Raw genomic sequence first — 18129 nt, 5'->3', positions numbered from 1 at the left:
TGGACAGGGAAGCCTGGCCTGCTGCAGTTCGTGGGGTCACAGAGTCAGACATGACTGAGCGACTGAACTGGCTGACTGAGGAGCAGGGCCTATATGCAGAAACAGCAAAGTCATCTCTGACAGTCATCTTCAAACTGGTCATCAGTGGTCTGACCAGTATCATCTTGATTGTTTTAGGTACAAGTAATCTTCAGTTCCAGGGTCCATTTGTTCCCATTTCTTTGTGGTCAGTTCTCGGAATTGTGGCAGCTCATGTCCTGGGTTCAGCCTGGTCATCACTAGTTAACCTCTCTACCTCGTGTTTTAGTATCTATAAGACAGCTCACAGAATATGGCTCCAAACATTATCTATAGCCCTGTAGAAGAAATTAAAGGTCCTTGACTATGCTTAATGAGAACATTATCTGGTCTCTTTTGACGGTTTTCCTTTGTTTCAGCATTTCTCACTTCTGTGATTAAACTACAGTTTTCCACAGGTCAGAGGCAGGCAGAAGATACGGGGTGTGTGTGTTGGGGGGGAAGGGGGTCGGGGGGAAGGACCAGAAGATCCTGCTCCGTTTCATCCCCACCTCAGTCTTCCTGGGGTACTGGTCATCCAGTCTCGATGATGAGGAACTGCTCAGGAGTTAGTACGTTTGAATGGAAGAGAAGGGAAGTAACTTTTATGAAGCCACAGAATCCAAGAGAGTGACAAAGCCAGAATGGGAATCTTGAAAAGAATTCGCTCTTTCATGCGTGCTACCCTTATCCCACTGGTTTTTAATTCCCAGCGTCAAAGGCCACAGAGCTGACATTTTAAGGAGTGCTAGCTACTCGAGTGTTCTTGCCTGGAGAATCCCAGGGACGGGGGAGCCTTGTGGGCTGCTGTCTATGGGGTCGCACAGAGTCGGACACAACTGAAGCGACTTAGCAGCAGCAGCAGCAGCAGCAGCAGCAGCTTCCATCTGAGGAAGGTGGCTAACACAGCTGGAAGGGACATGAGCCCCTCCCCCAAAGCCTTCAGGTCCGCAAGGACAAGGGAAATCCAGTCTCGGCTCCTTCCCAAGAGAGTATTTAGGTCGAACTGGCCTTTCCCCACGCCCCTAGCCCACCCTTGACTACTATACAGGTTTCGGGTAGCCTAGGCAGTCCTGCCCCGGGCCACACGCGGGAGCGCAGCAGACCCCAGCCCGAGGAGGCCGCACGCCGTGCGCCCTCCCTCCGCCCCTCCGCCCCGCCCGGCCCCGGCCGTGGGCGCCTCCTTCCCCGCCGGGAGCTCGCCCCGCCTCCCACGCTCTGCGGCGCGTCTCCTGGTCCCGGCCCCCGCCGGCTCCGCCCCCGGCCCGCGCCGCTGGGCCGGCGCTCTCCCTCCCGCCCGCCCCAGCCCGCCCCCGCGCTGGATGTTCGCTTTCGCAGCCTTCGGCCAGCGGAACCTGTTTGCAGCTACCGGCAGCGGGGCGAAGGGCCTGGCCGGAAGGTTAGCCATGGAGGCGGCGGCGCGGAGGCGGCACCCGGGAGCGGCGGGCGGCTCCGGCGCGCAGCCGGGCGCCTCCTTCCTGCAGGCCAGGTGGGCGCGCGCCGGCGGGCGGAGCGGAACCGCGGCCCCGCCACGTGATCGGGCGGGCGGGGGGTCCGGGCCGCGGGCCGCGGGCCGCGGGCCGCGGACCCCGGACCCCGGGTGGGTCTTCCCAGCGCTACGCCTGCAGCTGTTTCCTCGCCCACTCGCTTGAGCCACGCCTCCGCGGCTTCCTGGGAGAGCCCTCGGGACCCAGGGAGTCTCAGCCACGGCGATCAGCGGCCCTCATGGCCCGGCTGGCTCCGGGACGATCGCTCATCTGGGATCCAATAAACTCGGAATGGGGGTGGTGGCGGCAAGCCCAGAGGACACTGCTACTCACTAGGGCCCCCAAAGCGCCTGCAAGTCCCGGGCACCAACCCAAGTTCTCGGAGTCCTTCTAACCATGACTAGAATTTGGATTCTGGTGTTAACGGGAGGCTCACTCCTTGCTCCGAGGAACCCAGAATGTTGGGAATGCTAATAGAAGAGACAGCGAAGTGTGGAAACTCCCCTCCAGAGAAAGAACGAGGAAGGGCTTTACCGACACTGTTGCTGTTCCCTTCTCTCAGCAAGGGGAAGTTACTGATTTATGTATTGATAGTTGAGGCCAGGCACTTGGGGCTGAGGAAAACGTACAGAAGCCGCCTTCTAATCTTCCACTTCACTCTGTCTTCATTCCGTTTTACAGGTCACAGACATTCATTGCATAGAGCAGGCATTCATTAAGCATCTCTGTGTGCCCCAGCGCTGTACCAGGGGTGGGTAAAGTGAAGCCCGGAGGGCCCCACAGTCCAGTAGGACCGGGGAGGAACAGAGGCCAGGAGTTGAGAGATCGACTTGGAGGGCTTCCTGGAGGAAGTGGCGCTTAAGCTGCATGTCAGAATACTCAGTAGGTGACAGAGGAATAAAGGCGATTTCAGCTCCTGGAAAGCTTGGGAAAGGCAAACAGTGCAGTTTTGCTGGCACTTTCTGTGTGTACAGTGGCAAGACTGTGAAGGGCCTTTAATGGCAGCAGAACTGGGACCAGAGTGAGAGCGTAGAGTGCAAAAAAAATTTAAGGGGAAGCTCACTCTTGGGACACTAGTGCTCAGAAGTCCTCTATGGCCCACCTGTGCCTCCTTAAATGTTGTGTCCTACACGTCTCACTTGCCTCACCCTAGTTCCTGTCCTAAATGGCCGGTTAAGGGTGCAGCTTTTGTTCTGTAGGGCACAGGGGAGCCATGGAAGGTTTTCCAGCACTAGTGTGCTCGGAGTCAGTTTTAGGAAGTTTGTGGTGTGATTTGGGATAAGGGAGGAAATCTGAGAGACTCGGCTGAGAGTAGCTCTCCCTGCTGCTAAAGCACATCTGGGTTCTGGATCCCCTACAAGGTGGGAGTCCTTGCCTTGAACCGTGGCAGTCCAGTTAGAGCCGTCTGTGACCATCCGATGTGGTCACCACTTTACTTGCGCAGTGTCTTACTCAGGCTTTTCATATTTTGTTATGTGCAAACCGAGACCTGGAGAGGTTACATCATTTGCTGGCAAGAACCAGGGCTTAAACCTAGGGCTTGTGGTTTCTGTTCTTATTGCTCCACTCTGGCAGCTCAGGGGTGATGTCCCTCTCTACTCCTGCATGAGCTCCCCACCAACCAGGATGCTCTTGGGGATTGCATAAGGGGCTGGCTGTCTTCCAGGGTGTCTCTGCCCACCTTCCCCCCTTATTGCCCCCCTGTTCTCAGTCTCATTGCTGCACAAGACAGTAGGCAGAATCACCCTGTCCACCTCTAGGATGCTTGGATTTCCTCTGCTCCATCCAGGCTTTGCTTACACACCTCTAGTGACAAAGTGCTCACTCCCTTTTCCAGTTTTCACGTGCTCTGTTAACAGCTTTTTGTATGATAATCAAAGTAGTACATGCCCATGATTAAATAAAATTGCACAGACAGGCTTAGAGTAAAAAGCAGTGGTTCTTTTTCACCTCTCCCTAGTACCAGAGACAACCATGTTAGCTTCTTTTAGCTGTTTCTATCAGAATTAAATTCATATCTCTAAATAATAGTAATAAATACTACATACATACCACTTTCTGTGGACCAGGCCCTACTCTTAAATTTTTGCATTAAAAAATGTTTTTGCGTAATTTAATTCGACCACAACTTTTTTTTTCCCAACCACAACTCTTGAAGTAGGATATACTATTATCCCCCATTTTACAGATGAGAACACTGAGGCCCAGGAGGTAACTTGCTCATGATTTGGTTAGTTATAGAGCTGGGATATGAACCCAGGCAGGCTCCAGAGTCCACACACAAAAGCTACACTCAACTGCTATTTCTTGGTTTATCGATTTTTAGCCTCTGAAGCTAATGTTGACCTACTAGTTATCCTGTTATGATTTGGTTTACTCATACTTCTTGCATCTTCACAAGATAGTTCTTTTTATGACCATTTTCAGTTTTGCTCTTTGTTACCTCTGTAGCCTTAGGAAATATGTAATATCATTATTTCTGTTTTGGTCAACTATAAAGCAGTATCTTTTTAAATAAAGTTTATTTATTTATTGAAGTATAGTTAATTTAAAATAAGGGCAGTATCTCTTGATTCCTTTTCAAAAGGATACTGTTAGACTCCTACCCTTAGTTTTAGCTTCTGTCATCTATAGTTTTACTTTCAAGTTGTCAAGGTTGACTGTATTTACCTGCTGTATTTTAACCATAATTTTCTTCCATGTTTTGTTTGTGAATTGACTCTAAAATTTGAAAGTCAGTATACAATGTTTTTATTCATTAAGCCATGTAAATATTATTCCCTACAAAGTTCAGTAAGTTTAAAAGTTACATTTACTTTCTTATACTGCTTTTGTTTTTCCTGGAGTTTCAAATTGCCTTTCCTTTTTTGCTCTTTTTTTTTTTTTTTTTTGCTTTTGTTTTCTCATTTTTTGTTTAAAATTCTCATCATGTCAGGTTATTTCACCATTGTGCCTATAGAACCAAAATCAGTCCCTCTATAGTCCCCATTCATAGGTCCCTGCTTGACTGCACGGTGGCTGAGACACCTTCCTTTTCTGCCAGGCAGTCCTGCAGGTACTGCTGACTGCTTTGAATGTTTCATTTGCATGTTATGCGCTGTATGGTATGTACTCTCCAACTGTCGTGGTATCTGTTTTCCCAGATGGTAGGCTTGTAAAGCTGTGGAGGAGAGAAAAGGCCCTCCGTGTCTTGGGTTACCTGCCCTTGTGCTTCCATCGTTCTCAGCAGGAGTTTCTGATGACTGGGGCCTAGAGCTGGCAGTCTGGGGGCTCCGTGTCTGAGGAGTCAGGTACTTGGGTTGGCATGAGGATGCTCATCCCCAGGGCAGGGCTGGGGGAGAGGATGCCTTCCCTCTCCGTGATCTGCCTCGTGTGCTCAGAGTCCCAGCAAAGAAGACAGACGCTCACCAGTCTTGATTCCCAAGTTGGGTGTCAGCCTTGCACCTGCCCTTTTTCTTTCTGCTCTTCTCAGCCAGGCTGGACTCATGGCAGGGATCCCTGTTGACTGAGGTGCCTCCTGAGGTGGAGGAGGAAACAGTCATCGAGCCCTGACTACATGCTTGGTATCCACAGCTTCCAGAGACTCACACGAAGTGCTTCCCGGACTTGCAAAACGCCTTTTATTTTCTCTACCAAACATCCTGCTCTGAAGGTTTCCAGAACAGAACACTGAGGACCTTTTTTTTTTTTTTTTAATGTTTATCTATTTATTTATTTGGCTGCACCAAGTCTTCATCGAGGCGCACTGGATCTTCATCACGGGATGTGGGCTCTTTAGTTGTGGCATGTGGGATCTCGTTCTCTGACCAGGGATTGAACCTGGGCCCCCTGCATTGGGAGCTCAGAGTCTTAGCCAGTGGACCACGAGGGAAGTCTCAATAGTGAAGACTATTTCCTTCTTCCTCATTTAAGCTCTTCAGGCCTGGAGGTTGTCCCTGCCTGCATTTTGAGACCTTGCCTTGATGGTCATGAAGGGGAAGGGCACAGGGGGACTTGTGCACCAGTCACTCATTTCGTACTCTATCTAGACTGTCCTCACGGTTAGTTGTCTCTGAGTATCTGCCCAGTCTGAAGGCCCGGCAGCCCCTCCTTCTCTTCCTTCCACTAGTAAGCCAGGCATCTCAGCTCCCTGCAGCGCCTTTCTCACTCCCACCTCCAGGCCTTTGATGCTGCACTCTCGCCGCTTTTCTGCCAACAGGAATCCACCCATCCATGTTTCCAGGCTGCATTCCTTCCTGCAGGCTTTGCATGCTGCTCCAGGCCACACTAGTCCTTCTGTATCTTGATCTCCTGATATATTCTATAGCTGATAGTAATCAGCAGCAGAGTAGCAAACAACTTAGAGTATAGGTCTTGAATCCATATAGACCCTGGTTTGAATTCTGTGCGCTTCAGGACTCCTGGGTTGCGGAGTGACAGAAAGCCAGTGTGAACTGCAGCACCTTTAGCAAAAGAGAATGTCTGGGCTCTTGTGGCCAAACTGTTGCCTTGGGGATGCCTGGAACTGGGAATGTGAACCCTCTCGGGCCTTTTTCTCCTCTTTTTCCCTGCTCTTCTCTGCAGGGCCACTTCATTCTCATCTGACTGTCCCTTGAGGCTGGTACTTTGGCCACAGGCAGCCCTGGGCTCGCGGGCTCTCAGGAGGGTGCTCTTTTCAACTGTAGTTAGAAAAGTCCCACTGGGCCATCCTGGGTTTTTGGCCTTCCCTCTATCTCAGGGAACATCATCTTTCACCAGAAGGAGGAGGGAATGGGAAATAGTCTGACAGAGGAATAGTTGATGCAGCTTCTTATTAGGGCACGCAACCTTGGTTAAGCCTCAGTTTCCTCATTTGTAAAATGGGAGGGTAAGAGTCTCCTGGTATTGCTGTGGGGCTTCATTGAGATGGTGCTGGTGACGCTTCTAGCATGGCACACAGTAAGTGGGCACTGAGCAGAGGGGGTGGACAGGAAGACTTAGCTGACCTGGACAAACCCACTCCACCCATCCATTCTGCCACCAGAGGATAATGAGATCCCCAACAGCTTGCCTTCCTGGGTCTGAGTTGCTCTAGCAACCCAGTGTGGACCATTGTTGGAACTGGCTGAAAAGGATCCCAGAAAATTACCGAAGCAATAGCAGTGCTGATAGAGGGAAACCTTCATGGCACCTCTAAGCTAATGTTTGATTAGCTGCTGAAATGAATGGGTAGGTGCCTGCTAAGTCACTTCAGTCATGTCTGACTCTTTGCCACCTCATGGACTGTATAGTCCACCAGGCTCCTCTGTCCATGGGATTCTCCAGAATATTGGAGTGGGTTACCGTTTCCTTCTGCAGGGGATCTTCCTCAACCAGGGATCAAACTCACATCTCGTCTTGGCAGGCAGATTCTTTACCACTGAGCCACCAGGGAAACCTATGACTTTAAGACTAGAGGTTAACAGCAGAAGCTCTGAAAAGTAATCATTTGGGGCAACCCGCTCCCGTATTCTTGCCTGGAGAATCCCCATGGACAGAGGAGCCTGGTGGGCTACAGTCCATGGGGTCACACAGAGTCAGACACAACTGACTACGCACAGCACAACAGCACTTGACGTCTTGGGCTCAGTTGTTTCACTTGTAAAATGAGGGTAATAGTGTAACCTCAGAGGGTTTCTGTGAGGATTAAGAGACTTAAATGAAATGGTACTTGTAAACAGCTGGAGGAGTGCCTGGAATGTAGAAAGTGTTCAATAAAGCCTAGCTAGCATCATCACCATGTTTCATGCCTTTCAGCCGTTTGCATCCTCTGCCCCATCCGATCTCCCCATCACCTATAGACTTACAGGTGAGAGCCCAGTGTGATTGTATCTGTTGAGTATTTTCCTTCTTGAATCCTAGAGAAGCAACTGTCAGGGCAGACGGAGTCCGTCTCCGGATCCCTTCCCCCAGGCCCCAGTACTTCGAGCCAAACCTTTTCCTAGAACTTAATCATGTGTGTTTCCTCCTGCCCACAAATTCCTGTGGCTTGTCCTGGTGGGGAATCTTCCCATGGAGGAGAGGAAGGCTGACTGCTTTCGTTTACTTCTTTCCCAGGCACAGCTCCGTCAAGGCTGATGAGGCTGCTGGCACGGCTCCCTTCCACCTTGACCTCTGGTTCTACTTCACTCTGCAGAACTGGGTTCTGGACTTTGGCCGCCCCATAGCCATGGTGAGCGTGAAGCTGTGGATGGAACCCCCCGACTGGCAGTGTGGAGAGTGTGGTCTGAATGATCAGAGTGACCTCAGACAAGCCCTTGCCCCTGCTGGTACACTGTGAGAATGCGGTCCCTTAGTGCTGCGGCTGTCCCCAGTGTGTCAGCTGCCAGAGAGTGGGGGATCCGAACAGTCGTACTGTGACCCCACCACCTGCCCCAGTATCTCACATTCAGGGTGAACCGAAGCACCAATTCAGACAGTGGAGTATGGGAAAGGATCCCACCAGTCTTGCCCACAGCCTTGGGATAGAATTGTGTTTTCTGGAGGTGAAGAGTATGGGCTGAGTGTGCATGTCATATGTGCCTTGAGCCTTGGGTAATTTTTAGTGTCGTCTGGTGAAACCGTCCCCTTCTTTCCAAGGCCACCCCATGCCTCAGCGTACAGTGGTGGCCTCTATGGAGATTAACACTGGAAGAGCACCAAAGCCCCTCACTTGATGAGCAGCTAGACAGCTAGATGGATAGACAGATAGGTAACAGAAGGTGAGGTATCACCATGTACTGAGGTGTTGATTTTTGCATACGGGTGGTAAAAACAACAATACCCAGCACTGAAGCTGACACCTTGTACATGCTAGTGATATTGCAAAGTAGCAAAGTCCTTTGGGAAAGCAGATGGTCAAGGTGATAACTGGTACTTAGATAGTGCCCAGCAAGATACATTCCTGTCCTAAAGGAATAACAATAATTATAGTAAGCTAGAAGTAGCAGTTAAGATCTTTATGTGTTTAACCTTCTTTAATTCTCCCATCAGTGCTATTGTTAATCTCAGTTTTGTAGATGAGAAGACTTTGGACAGAGAGGGTAAATAACTGGCTCGGGGTCACCCAGTCAGCAAGTGGAGGAGCCAGCATCTGCCACTCCCACCCAGGCACTCTGGCCCCAGAGCCCACCCCCCACTTGCATCATGATTATATTCAGAACCCTAATATGTTCATCCTGCCTGGCTCAGTACGACCCTTTCCTAGAATCTGCCCTGAAGATGTAATCACAGACGAGAGCCTGTGCCAAAGGTGTTCACTGCAGTGTTGCTTACAATAGCCAAAACCTGGAAGGGACTTGAGTGTCCAGCAGTAGGGACTGGGTAAATCAGCTTTGCTCTATGCAGGATAGAGGATGCTGTTTGGGCAGTGAACAGGAATTGTGGGTACTATAGAGCATTCTGGAAGGTTTAAGGAGAAAACAGATGCCTGGGTGGCATGCATATGAGCTGCCTGCCAGTCAGTAACGACCCAAACGATCTTATATACGTGGGATCCAAGACTTCACGGGGATGAAGGAAAGCTTCTGGCAGTGGTTTCAGGGAGGAGGTATGGTGGATGCTGAGTCTCCTTTCTGTAGGCTTTTGGTAAGGTTTACAAGCTGTATTTTAAATGTAGGTGAAGAAAAGGGACTGACCCAGGAGTCAGGGCACCCAGTCAGGTTTGTAGGTGATTTGGGGCAAGTCTGTGTCATCTGCGGAGAAGGCAATGGCAACCCACTCCAATACTCTTGCCTGGAAAATCCCACGGGCAGAGGAGCCTGGTAGGCTGCAGTCCATGGGACTGCTAAGAGTTGGACACAACTGAGCGACTTCACTTTCACTTTTCACTTTGATGCATTGGAGAAGGAAATGGCAACCCACTCCAGTGTTCTTGCCTGGAGAATCTCAGGGACGGGGGAGCCTGGTGGGCTACCGTCTATGGGGTCGCACAGAGTCGGACACGACTGAAGCGACTTAGCAGCAGCAGCAGCAGCAGTATCATCTGGGCTTTGGTTCTCTCATCTGTAAGAAGACTGGTTGGACCAGCTGACCTGAGCCCCCTTGCAGCACGAAGGTTCCAGGGGACAGAGGAGCTGCCCATCAAACGGGTGTTCCAGGGAGGGGGGAGATGAGGCCAGGGTGGCTCGTGGCTCCTCTCACTCACTAAGACTCAGCCTCATCTGGCCTAATAGGGCTCCCCGGTAGGGCAGATCACCTCCCGCCATCCTGCTTAGAGTCGCTGTGGCCGCTGTAGGCCTAAGTGGGCTCAGGAGGAGCATACATCTGAAAAGGTCTAGTGTATACATGAGCTTTTCAGATGTATACATGATAGTCTCAAATTTTTAATAACTGCAAAATAAAACCTTTTACAAGCTATAAAAGTAGTATGTCATAGTTCTATAACAAGTGAGGTCATCCCCAGTAATATAAAGAAGTGTGAGACTCCCTTTGCAGTCCCACTTCTGACTGTTTGGGGCGCATCCTTCCACTCCTTTCTCTGCTCATGCAACATATGTGTACATCTCTTTTTTCCCCTCTAACCAAAATAAGATTTTACTTTATACCTTAGTCTACAGCTTGCTTGTTTTACTTTAGACTGTTTCATGGATAGCTCTCCATGTCAGCACATACGAGGTGTCATCTCTGTTCATGGTTGCTTAACCTTCTGTAATAAAGAGGTGCTGTAGTGTATTCAAGTAGTCCTGTTTGGTTGAAGAGTTGGCCTGTTTCTGATTCTTTGCTATCACTGAGTGTTTCGGCCAGCTGTATATCTTGCTGTAGATAAAGCTATAGAGATGCCCACACAGCAAGTAAGAAAGAGATTGAGACTCCTGTCTCCTGGGAGATTTATTTCTGCAGGTTGGTTTTATCCAGCACAACATTTTGTAATTAAAAGAGATAAACATTTAAAGTTTTGATTGAAATTTATGATCGTTACAGGTGTTCTCCATCAGTAGATTCTAGAGGTACAGTTTGGCAGAGTAGGGATTGGAAGTGTTGTGATCTTGTATAGGTGTTGTCACACTAACCCCAACAAGGCTGGACTCACTGGGGTAGACCAGTAGGAAGAACATGGGAAGTCCAGACAGAGGAATGGCCCCGGCCTGTCTCAGGGAAGGTAGGAAAGGAAGCACTGAAACTGCGTTTAGAACTCACTTATTTTCTCCTTTGTTGCAGAAGGTATAGTTCCGACCTGATTTGGAAGTGGTCCATCTGCTCAGTGGACAGAGCGTTTTTCACACCTGGGTGGTCAGCACTTCTTGTCATCATTCTAAGGAGCCAGATCACTAAGGGTCCATGTAGACCATCTGGGCCACATTCCGTGTTACAGATGGGGAAACTGAGGCAGGAAGAAGGGAAGAACTTGCCCTGGGGTCACCCAGAAAGTTTTTGGCATGCTTGAGTCCCAAAGGATCTTCCAACTCCCAGGCTGGTGGGTACCAAGGGACCTTTACTTAGTATCCACAGGAAGAGGGACACAGGATCAGACTCTGGGTTTGCACCTGCTGTGTGACTGGGGACACGTCTACCTTCTCCGGGACTCAGTTTGTCTGGAGACACCTTCACCCCGGTGCTGCCAGGAGGATCCCAGGAGATCACAGACAGCGCACAGTGGGCGCAGAGGCAGCTCTGAGGGCCGCGTGGGTCAGGCCTTGTAAACTGCATTCTCCACTTGCCCCCCAGCTGGTGTTCCCTCTCGAGTGGTTTCCGCTCAACAAGCCCAGCGTGGGGGACTACTTCCACATGGCCTACAACATCATCACGCCCTTCCTCCTGCTCAAGGTACTACCCCAGGCCCCTCCTCTCCCTCCCTGCCCTCGTTCCTTTCTCTGCCCTGCCGCTCAGCCCTGGGAGTGCCCTGAATCAGGCCGTCCCCTTGCCTGACTCTGGGGGCCGAAGGCTATGACAGAGGGGATGTGTCAAGGGCCTGAGGGCCCCAGGGGAGGCAGGGCTGCCTCTGCCTGGGAGGGATGGAGCAGGCTTCCCCAGGGAGGGGCATGTGATTTGGGCCTCCACCTGATGTGCCTGGGGGTGAACTGGGAGAGACCTTCAGGCGGGAGTATCTGAAAAGAAGGCCGGGCTTGAGGAGCCATGTTTGGGGAGGCTGAGGCGGAAGGAGTGGCTGGCTTGCTCAGGAAGAGGTCAGGGACCAGTTGGGCAGGCAGGTGGGGGCCGGAGGCAGGAAGGGCAGCAATGGAGGGTGAACTCTCTCCTTCGGACCGAGAGCCCTGACTTTGAGGCGCCACTGGGAACAGAGAGATGTCTCCTAGAGGGCTCTCTGCTCTGCTGGCTTTGCATTTTGCCAAGTAAAGGCTCTTAAAACTACTGCTGTTTACTATCCCCATCCTTGTGTTTTTAGAGACATTTCCGAACTTCCTTGGTGGCTCAGACGGTAAAGCGTCTGCCTATAATGCGGGAGACCTGGGTTCAGTCCCTGGGTCGGGAACATCTCCTGGAGGAGGAAATGGCAACCCACTCCAGTATTCTTGCCTGGAAAATCGCATGGATGGAAGAGCCTGGTAGGCTACAGTCCATGGGGTCATAAAGAGTCGGACACAGCTGAGTGACTTCATTTTCTTTCTTTCAAAGTAGGGAAGGTGTAATCTGAATTCGAAGGGGTCTTTAGTTAAATAACTTAGTTTCAGAAACATCTGCCCCACATTTTTGTTTGCGTGGCTCAGTTGCTCAGAAGTGGGAGCAGCCCAGCCTCAACAGTCCAGCCCAGTCACCCAGAAGTAGAATTAGGGGTGGTGGAAGGTCAGGGCCTGGCTTGCCTCTGTGGAAGGCCTGGCTGTCATCTCCAGCAAGGGTGCTCTTCCCCAGCACCTGCTGGGTTCACAAGGATCGTGTAAGATGATGGAGGCTGGACTGACTCCCCTAAAGGGAACCCGCGTGAGAGAGGCTTTCCGGCTGGTGGCACCCATCCCACTCCGGGTGTGAGGGGGCAAGCAGAGGGCGTCTCCGGTGGTGATGGTGTCGGGGGTCATGCTGTGGGGCCTCCCTCTGACCTCAGCTCATCGAGCGGTGCCCCCGCACCTTGCCACGCTCCCTGATCTACGTTAGCATCATCACCTTCATCATGGGGGCCAGCATCCACCTGGTGGGCGACTCAGTGAACCACCGCCTGATCTTCAGTGGCTACCAGAACCATCTGTCGGTCCGTGAGAACCCCATCATCAAGAATCTCAAGCCAGAAACGCTGGTGAGCCCCCACCTCTGCTGTGCGGTCTGTCCTAGAGGCCAAAGACATTGCCGACCCATCACAGGTGCCCCAGAGAGAGCAGGTCGGCCCCCCCACCCCCCGTCAACCCCCAGCCAGGATGCCCCCACCCAGATCCCCTCCTCCCCATAGGGAGGGACTGGGGGCAGTTAAGGGAGGCATGGGCAGGCAGGGCGAGGGTAGCGGGGGGCTGCGCAGCCCGACACCCTTCCTGAAGCCCCACCCTCTCTGCCCCCCGCCTGGCGTCTGCTGCCCCCCAGATCGACTCCTTTGAGCTGCTCTACTACTACGATGAGTACCTGGGCCACTCCATGTGGTGAGTGATGGGGCCCATGGCCCCGGCCAGCTCTGCCGCTGGCCATAGTGACGCTGAACAAGGGGCCCTGGGGTCTGCAAGTGTCCCGCCCAGCCGCTGGAATGGCGTGCTCTTCCCCAGCAGGGGGCGCCGTCGCTCCTCTGGCTCCCGCCTCGCCGCCTTCCTTGCCCACCGGCCCGCAGTGTCCGCGGCGGCCACTAGAGGGCAGCGAGCGCCTGTCCTCCCAGGGCCGGGGCTGCAGCGCTGGTAAACAGCTCCCCCCACCCTGGGGATGAGGATGAGGACCCAGAGGCAGGGAGGGAGCTGAGGGGGGCCGGCTGAACCAGGCTGCGGGCGAGGTGGGAGTAGGGTGCTCTTAGTGCCGCCGCCTCCTCCGAACTCCCCTTGGAGCTCCTTCCTCCCACCCCTTCACCCCCCAGTGGGGGAAACCTCACAAATGCGGGCTCAGCCACAGGAGATGCGGGCCGAGCTGCAGGCAGTCGTCTGTTCCAGAGCCCACTTTATCCCAGGATAAGCTGAGGCCGATGGGAGGGGCTTTGCCCGTGGGCTGACAGCTAGTGCCAGAGCCACCCCTGGACGTGGGTGGCCCCACTCCCGAGTGATGTGGGCTCACTCGTGTCACGCGGGCCCTACGTTGTCTTTCGGGGCCTAGAAAGTCAGGGTGTCCTTGCACACACAGGCCTCTTGCCAGTTCTCCCTGGCCTGTGCCAGGAGACCCTTCCCATGGAAGGCTGGGGAAGGGAGGAGGAGAGATGAACAGGGGCCTGGTGAAATGAAAGGGCAGGACTCGGAGGGTGTGGGGGCCACTGAGGGGAAGGTGGGGAAGGAGATGAGTGGGGGTGGGAACAGAAAGGGCGTGTTGTGCGAGCTGGCACAGGCGTGTGGGGAGCAGCGTGTGTGTGTGGAGAGGAGGGAGGGTGGTACTTGGGTGAGCTTTGAGTGGAAGGGGGTGAGGCTGGGGGCTGAGTGTGAGTGAAGGAGCTTCACAGAGCTCCTGGGAGGCCCCCAGCAGGTGCTGTTCCTCCCCTCACCCCTTTTTTCTCCCCAGACTGGGACCTTGGGCCTCTCCCCCCTCAACCCTGCTGGGTGCACCCTTTCCCAGGGCAGTGAGGGGCTGGGGGCTGCTGGTCTTGGGGTGAGTGTGTGGGGCAGAGAGAGTGAGAGAGACATGCGCACACACGGGGAGTGAGTGAGGTGGCTGGGACAGTGTGGGAGGAGGTCGCCCCCAGCCCCCTGCCCATGGCTCGGATCTGCAGGCCTCATCTTCCTTCCTAGACCCCCTGCCCGGGAGAGGCTGGGAGTGCCCTCACCCAAACAAAGTGAGACCGCACAGGGTGGTACAGGTAGACAGTCCTAGGACGGTCGGGAGGGGGGGCTGGTCGGCCGGGCGGCCAAGCGGCTGAGCACCGGCTTCCCTATTGCAGGTACATCCCCTTCTTCCTCATCCTCTTCATGTACTTCAGCGGCTGCTTTACTCCCACCAAAGCTGAGAGCTCAATGCCAGGGGCAGCCCTGCTCCTGGTGGTGCCCAGCGGCCTGTACTACTGGTGAGTGGATGGCGGACCTGGAGTGGCAGGGGGGGGGCCCCCAGTGATCCCCCTAGTGACAATGTTCTTCCGACCGCAGAGCTGCTGTGTGAGCCCTGTGAGCCTCCCTGTTGGGGTCCCTGCTCCCTCCTCTTCCGTGGGGACTGGGACAGCGCCTCCGGGTGGCCGCTCCGTGACCAGGAAGGCGGGCCTGAGTGTGGCCTCTCTACACTCAGAGAGTAACCTCAGGGCCCGTAGAATCCGCATCGAAGCATAATTTCTGTGTGTGCTTAGTTGCTGAGTCGTTCCAACTCTTGGTGCGCCCGTGGACTGCAGCCCACCAGGCTCCCCTGTCCATAGGATTCTCCCAGGCAGGAATACTGGGGTGGGTTGCCATTTCCTTCAACCCGGGGATCGAACCTGCATCTCCTGTGTCTTCTGCGTTGCAGGCGGATTCTTCGCCCACTGAGCCATCGGGGACGCCCGGGGAGGGCCGTAGAGCAGAAGTCTGTCGAGCCTGGCAGGGTGGGAGGGGCGGGGGCTGAATGTCCCCCTCGGTGAAATGAGGGTGACATCAGGCTGTCTCCCTTTTGGGACATGGGGAGAACCCAGAGGGAGAGAGAGGGGCTCGTAAACCATGAAGCCTCATGGAGACGACAAGGATACTCACGGGGGAATTCCATGGCTTCAGGGCTTCCCACCTGGTCTCCTCTTCCCATTCCAGAGGGCCAGGCCTCAGCCAGGCTCTTCCCTCTCCTCTGTCACTTCTGCTCTGGAGACAGGCTCCCCAGGGACTGTGGGTGTCTTAGAAAGGGTGGGTGTCCTAGCCCTTCTCTGGGGGGAAGCCTCCAGCCAAATGAAAAAGGCCTCCTCTCCTGGGGCCTTCTCCCCCACCTCCGGGGGCTGCCCCTGGCCAGCAGTGGGGGTTCATGAAGGTGAATCCACATGCCCACTGAGGACAGGATTAGAAGGAATGGGTGACAACCACAGCTGGAGGGAAAGAGGTGAGGAGTGAGAAGAAGCTCAGCCCATTCCCCATGGTGTGTCAGTGCGGTGACAGCTACAGGGGGCCATTCACTGAACAATGTGCCTTTACAAGTACAGAGTTCTCAGCAACCTCGAGAGCTGGGGCCATTTATGCCCCCTTTATAAGTAAGAAAACAAAGGCTCCAAGATGTCATGTAAATTCCCAAGGTGACCCAGCCACTCAGTTGCAGAGCTGTGCAGTTGCTTGAGTGGGATGGGTCAGCACGGAGGCAGGGGAGTGGATGAGATAAGCTCTGGGAAGCCCTCCAGCACGTGTTACTGCATTCCTGGCCATGTGCCAGGTACTGCCCTGAGAGCTGGAGGGAGCCCTGGGGAATGAGACTGGCCCAGCCTTCAAGGAGACAGTCATGACAACCCCATACACTGAGACTGCGCCCCCAAACTCAGATGCCTTTCGGAACTAAACTGGTGATAGAAATGTATCAAGTAGGCATCAAGTGAGGCAGTAGGGAGTGGTGGGGACTGTGGCAAGCTGCGGGACCATGCTGCCTCTGAGCAGCTGCTTTTTCCGTGTCAGTTATTGTCATGTGGGAATACAAACCTAACGTTAGCAGGGAAATCAGAACGCCACGTGGGCAGGTAATCTGTTATTTAAATATTGGCAACAAACTCGACTTTTTGAAAAACAGTAATTCTAGAAGCCAAATCGGAATGCTGCGGACTGGCCATGGCTCGGAGCGGAGCCCCTCACTTGACGCGCTCTCCTGACCGGCTGGGAGGGCAGCCTGGCGCTTGGCAGAGGGCGGAACGCTGGGCAGCAGGGGCCCCCACCCCTCACTGCCCGCCTGCCTCCTCAGGTACCTGGTCACCGAGGGCCAGATCTTCATCCTCTTCATCTTCACCGCCTTTGCCATGCTGGCCCTCGTCCTGCACCAGAAGCGGAAGCGCCTCTTCCTCGACAGCAACGGCCTCTTCCTCTTCTACTCCTTCGCCCTCGCCCTCCTGCTCGTGGCGCTGTGGGTCGCCTGGCTGTGGAATGACCCCGTCCTCAGGAAGAAGTACCCGGGCGTCATCTATGCCCCCGAGCCCTGGGCCTTCTACACCCTCCACGCCAGCAGCCAGTACTGAGTCCTGGGCACCGGCCCCTGGTGCTCTGTGGGCGGGAGATGGACGGTGGAGAGTGCCGGGAGTGTGTGCGTGTGCGCACCCACTGGGGACGGACGGCCGAAGGCGTCTGCGTGTGCGGAGTGTATGCGTGTGCGCACCCACTGGGGACGGACGGCCGAAGGCGTCTGCGTGTGCGGAGTGTGTGCGTGTGCACCCACTGGGGACGGACGGCCGAAGGCGTCTGCGTGTGCGGAGTGTGTGCGTGTGCGCACCCACTGGGGACGGACGGCCGAAGGCGTCTGCGTGTGCGGAGTGTGTGCGTGTGCGCACCCACTGGGGACGGACGGCCGAAGGCGTCTGCGTGTGCGGAGTGTGTGCGTGTGCGCACCCACGTGTGTAGCCCACAGCTGAGAGTGTGGGTGAGAGCATGCCTGGTGCCTGTGGATAGGGGGTGGGGTGGGGGGGGGGTGTGTGTGTGTGGTTAAGTTTCCATTCGGTTTAGCTTTTCTTCGTGATGGGATATAGTCTGAGGCAGTGTGTCCAGACCAAGAGCTGGCCCCGGCCTTCCCGTGCACGCTGGAGTCGGGCCTTCTCGCTCTCACTGCCCAGGGCTGTCTCTTCCTCCTGGGTGTCTCCTGGCAGCCGCAGGGGGAGAGGCCTGGGTGGGGCAGAGGTCGGGAGGGAACTTAGCCTGTCCCTACCACCCGGCTCACCCCTCAGACCACCTGACCCTGAGGCCAGGCCGCAGGGGCTCCGTGAACCTGCGGTGTACTCATTTGCAACGCACCCCCTTGCCTGGGCCATGTTTGCAGCAGACGGGCCGCCGCCGACGGGTCCCAAGTCGGCTGTGGGCTGGTTGCCATCTCCTCTCAGGGCAGCCTTGGGAGGGGTGAATGGTTCCTCCTTGTCCCTGCCTTCTTCGGCCCTGGGAGGGGTATGTGCACCCCAGATCCTCACCCTGCCGCAGGCTGCGTGGGGTTGGGAGCCAGAGCCAGCCCTCCCCCAGCTGCCGGCCTGATCTTGGGGTCTGGCAGTGGTCGTTCCCAGCCACCTTCCTCTCCCGGGAACTCGGTCTCTGTCCCGCCTTCAGGATCGTGGCATCCGCTTCGTTCACCTGCCCAAGGTTTCTGAGCAGCCGCTGAAGGCAGAGTTCTCAGGTACTTGCACTCACTAGAGGCAGACATCGTGGGGCTCTCGTCAGCGTGTCTCAGCCTGAATCCACACCTGCCGCCAGCGGCCCTGCTCCCAGGAAAGGGGGCCTTGTTCTGGCAAGATGCCCCCAACCCCAGCACCAGTTCCAGGCACACAGCCTCGCTTCCTGGCATTGCTGGCCTGCATGCTTGCGAGGGGCTCAGGGGGGCTATCTCGCCTTCCCGGCCCTCCTCTCCTCTCCTGTGCTCCCAGGGACTCTGCCTCAAATCCTGCTTTTATGTAGGGGTCCCCCAGCCCCGGTCAGTCCTGTCAGCTGGC

At 54.7% G+C, this 18129-nt stretch overlaps 1 protein-coding gene across 2 annotated transcripts; it reads left to right on the top strand.

The window, feature by feature from the left end:
* The first annotated feature begins 1379 nt into the window (after window positions 1-1379).
* CLN6 (CLN6 transmembrane ER protein) lies at window positions 1380-17086 on the top strand. Of its 2 annotated transcripts, XR_008199964.1 has the most exons (8): window positions 1380-1546; window positions 7599-7713; window positions 11187-11285; window positions 12517-12705; window positions 12984-13039; window positions 14464-14586; window positions 16410-16782; window positions 16841-17086. XR_008199964.1 is itself a non-coding variant. In XM_052646150.1 (7 exons), exons 1-7 carry the CDS (start codon window positions 1380-1382, stop codon window positions 16678-16680), a joined length of 1020 nt encoding a protein of 339 aa, XP_052502110.1. In that variant the 3' UTR covers window positions 16681-17086. The 2 variants fall into 2 exon arrangements, 1 of the variants encoding a protein (XP_052502110.1); XM_052646150.1 differs by having other exon boundaries at window positions 16410-17086.
* The last annotated feature ends 1043 nt before the right edge of the window (window positions 17087-18129 follow it).

Source organism: Budorcas taxicolor, chromosome 10, assembly GCF_023091745.1.
Source record: "Budorcas taxicolor isolate Tak-1 chromosome 10, Takin1.1, whole genome shotgun sequence".
Lineage (NCBI taxonomy): Eukaryota > Metazoa > Chordata > Mammalia > Artiodactyla > Bovidae > Budorcas > Budorcas taxicolor.
This window is presented reverse-complemented; position numbering and strand designations above follow the sequence as displayed.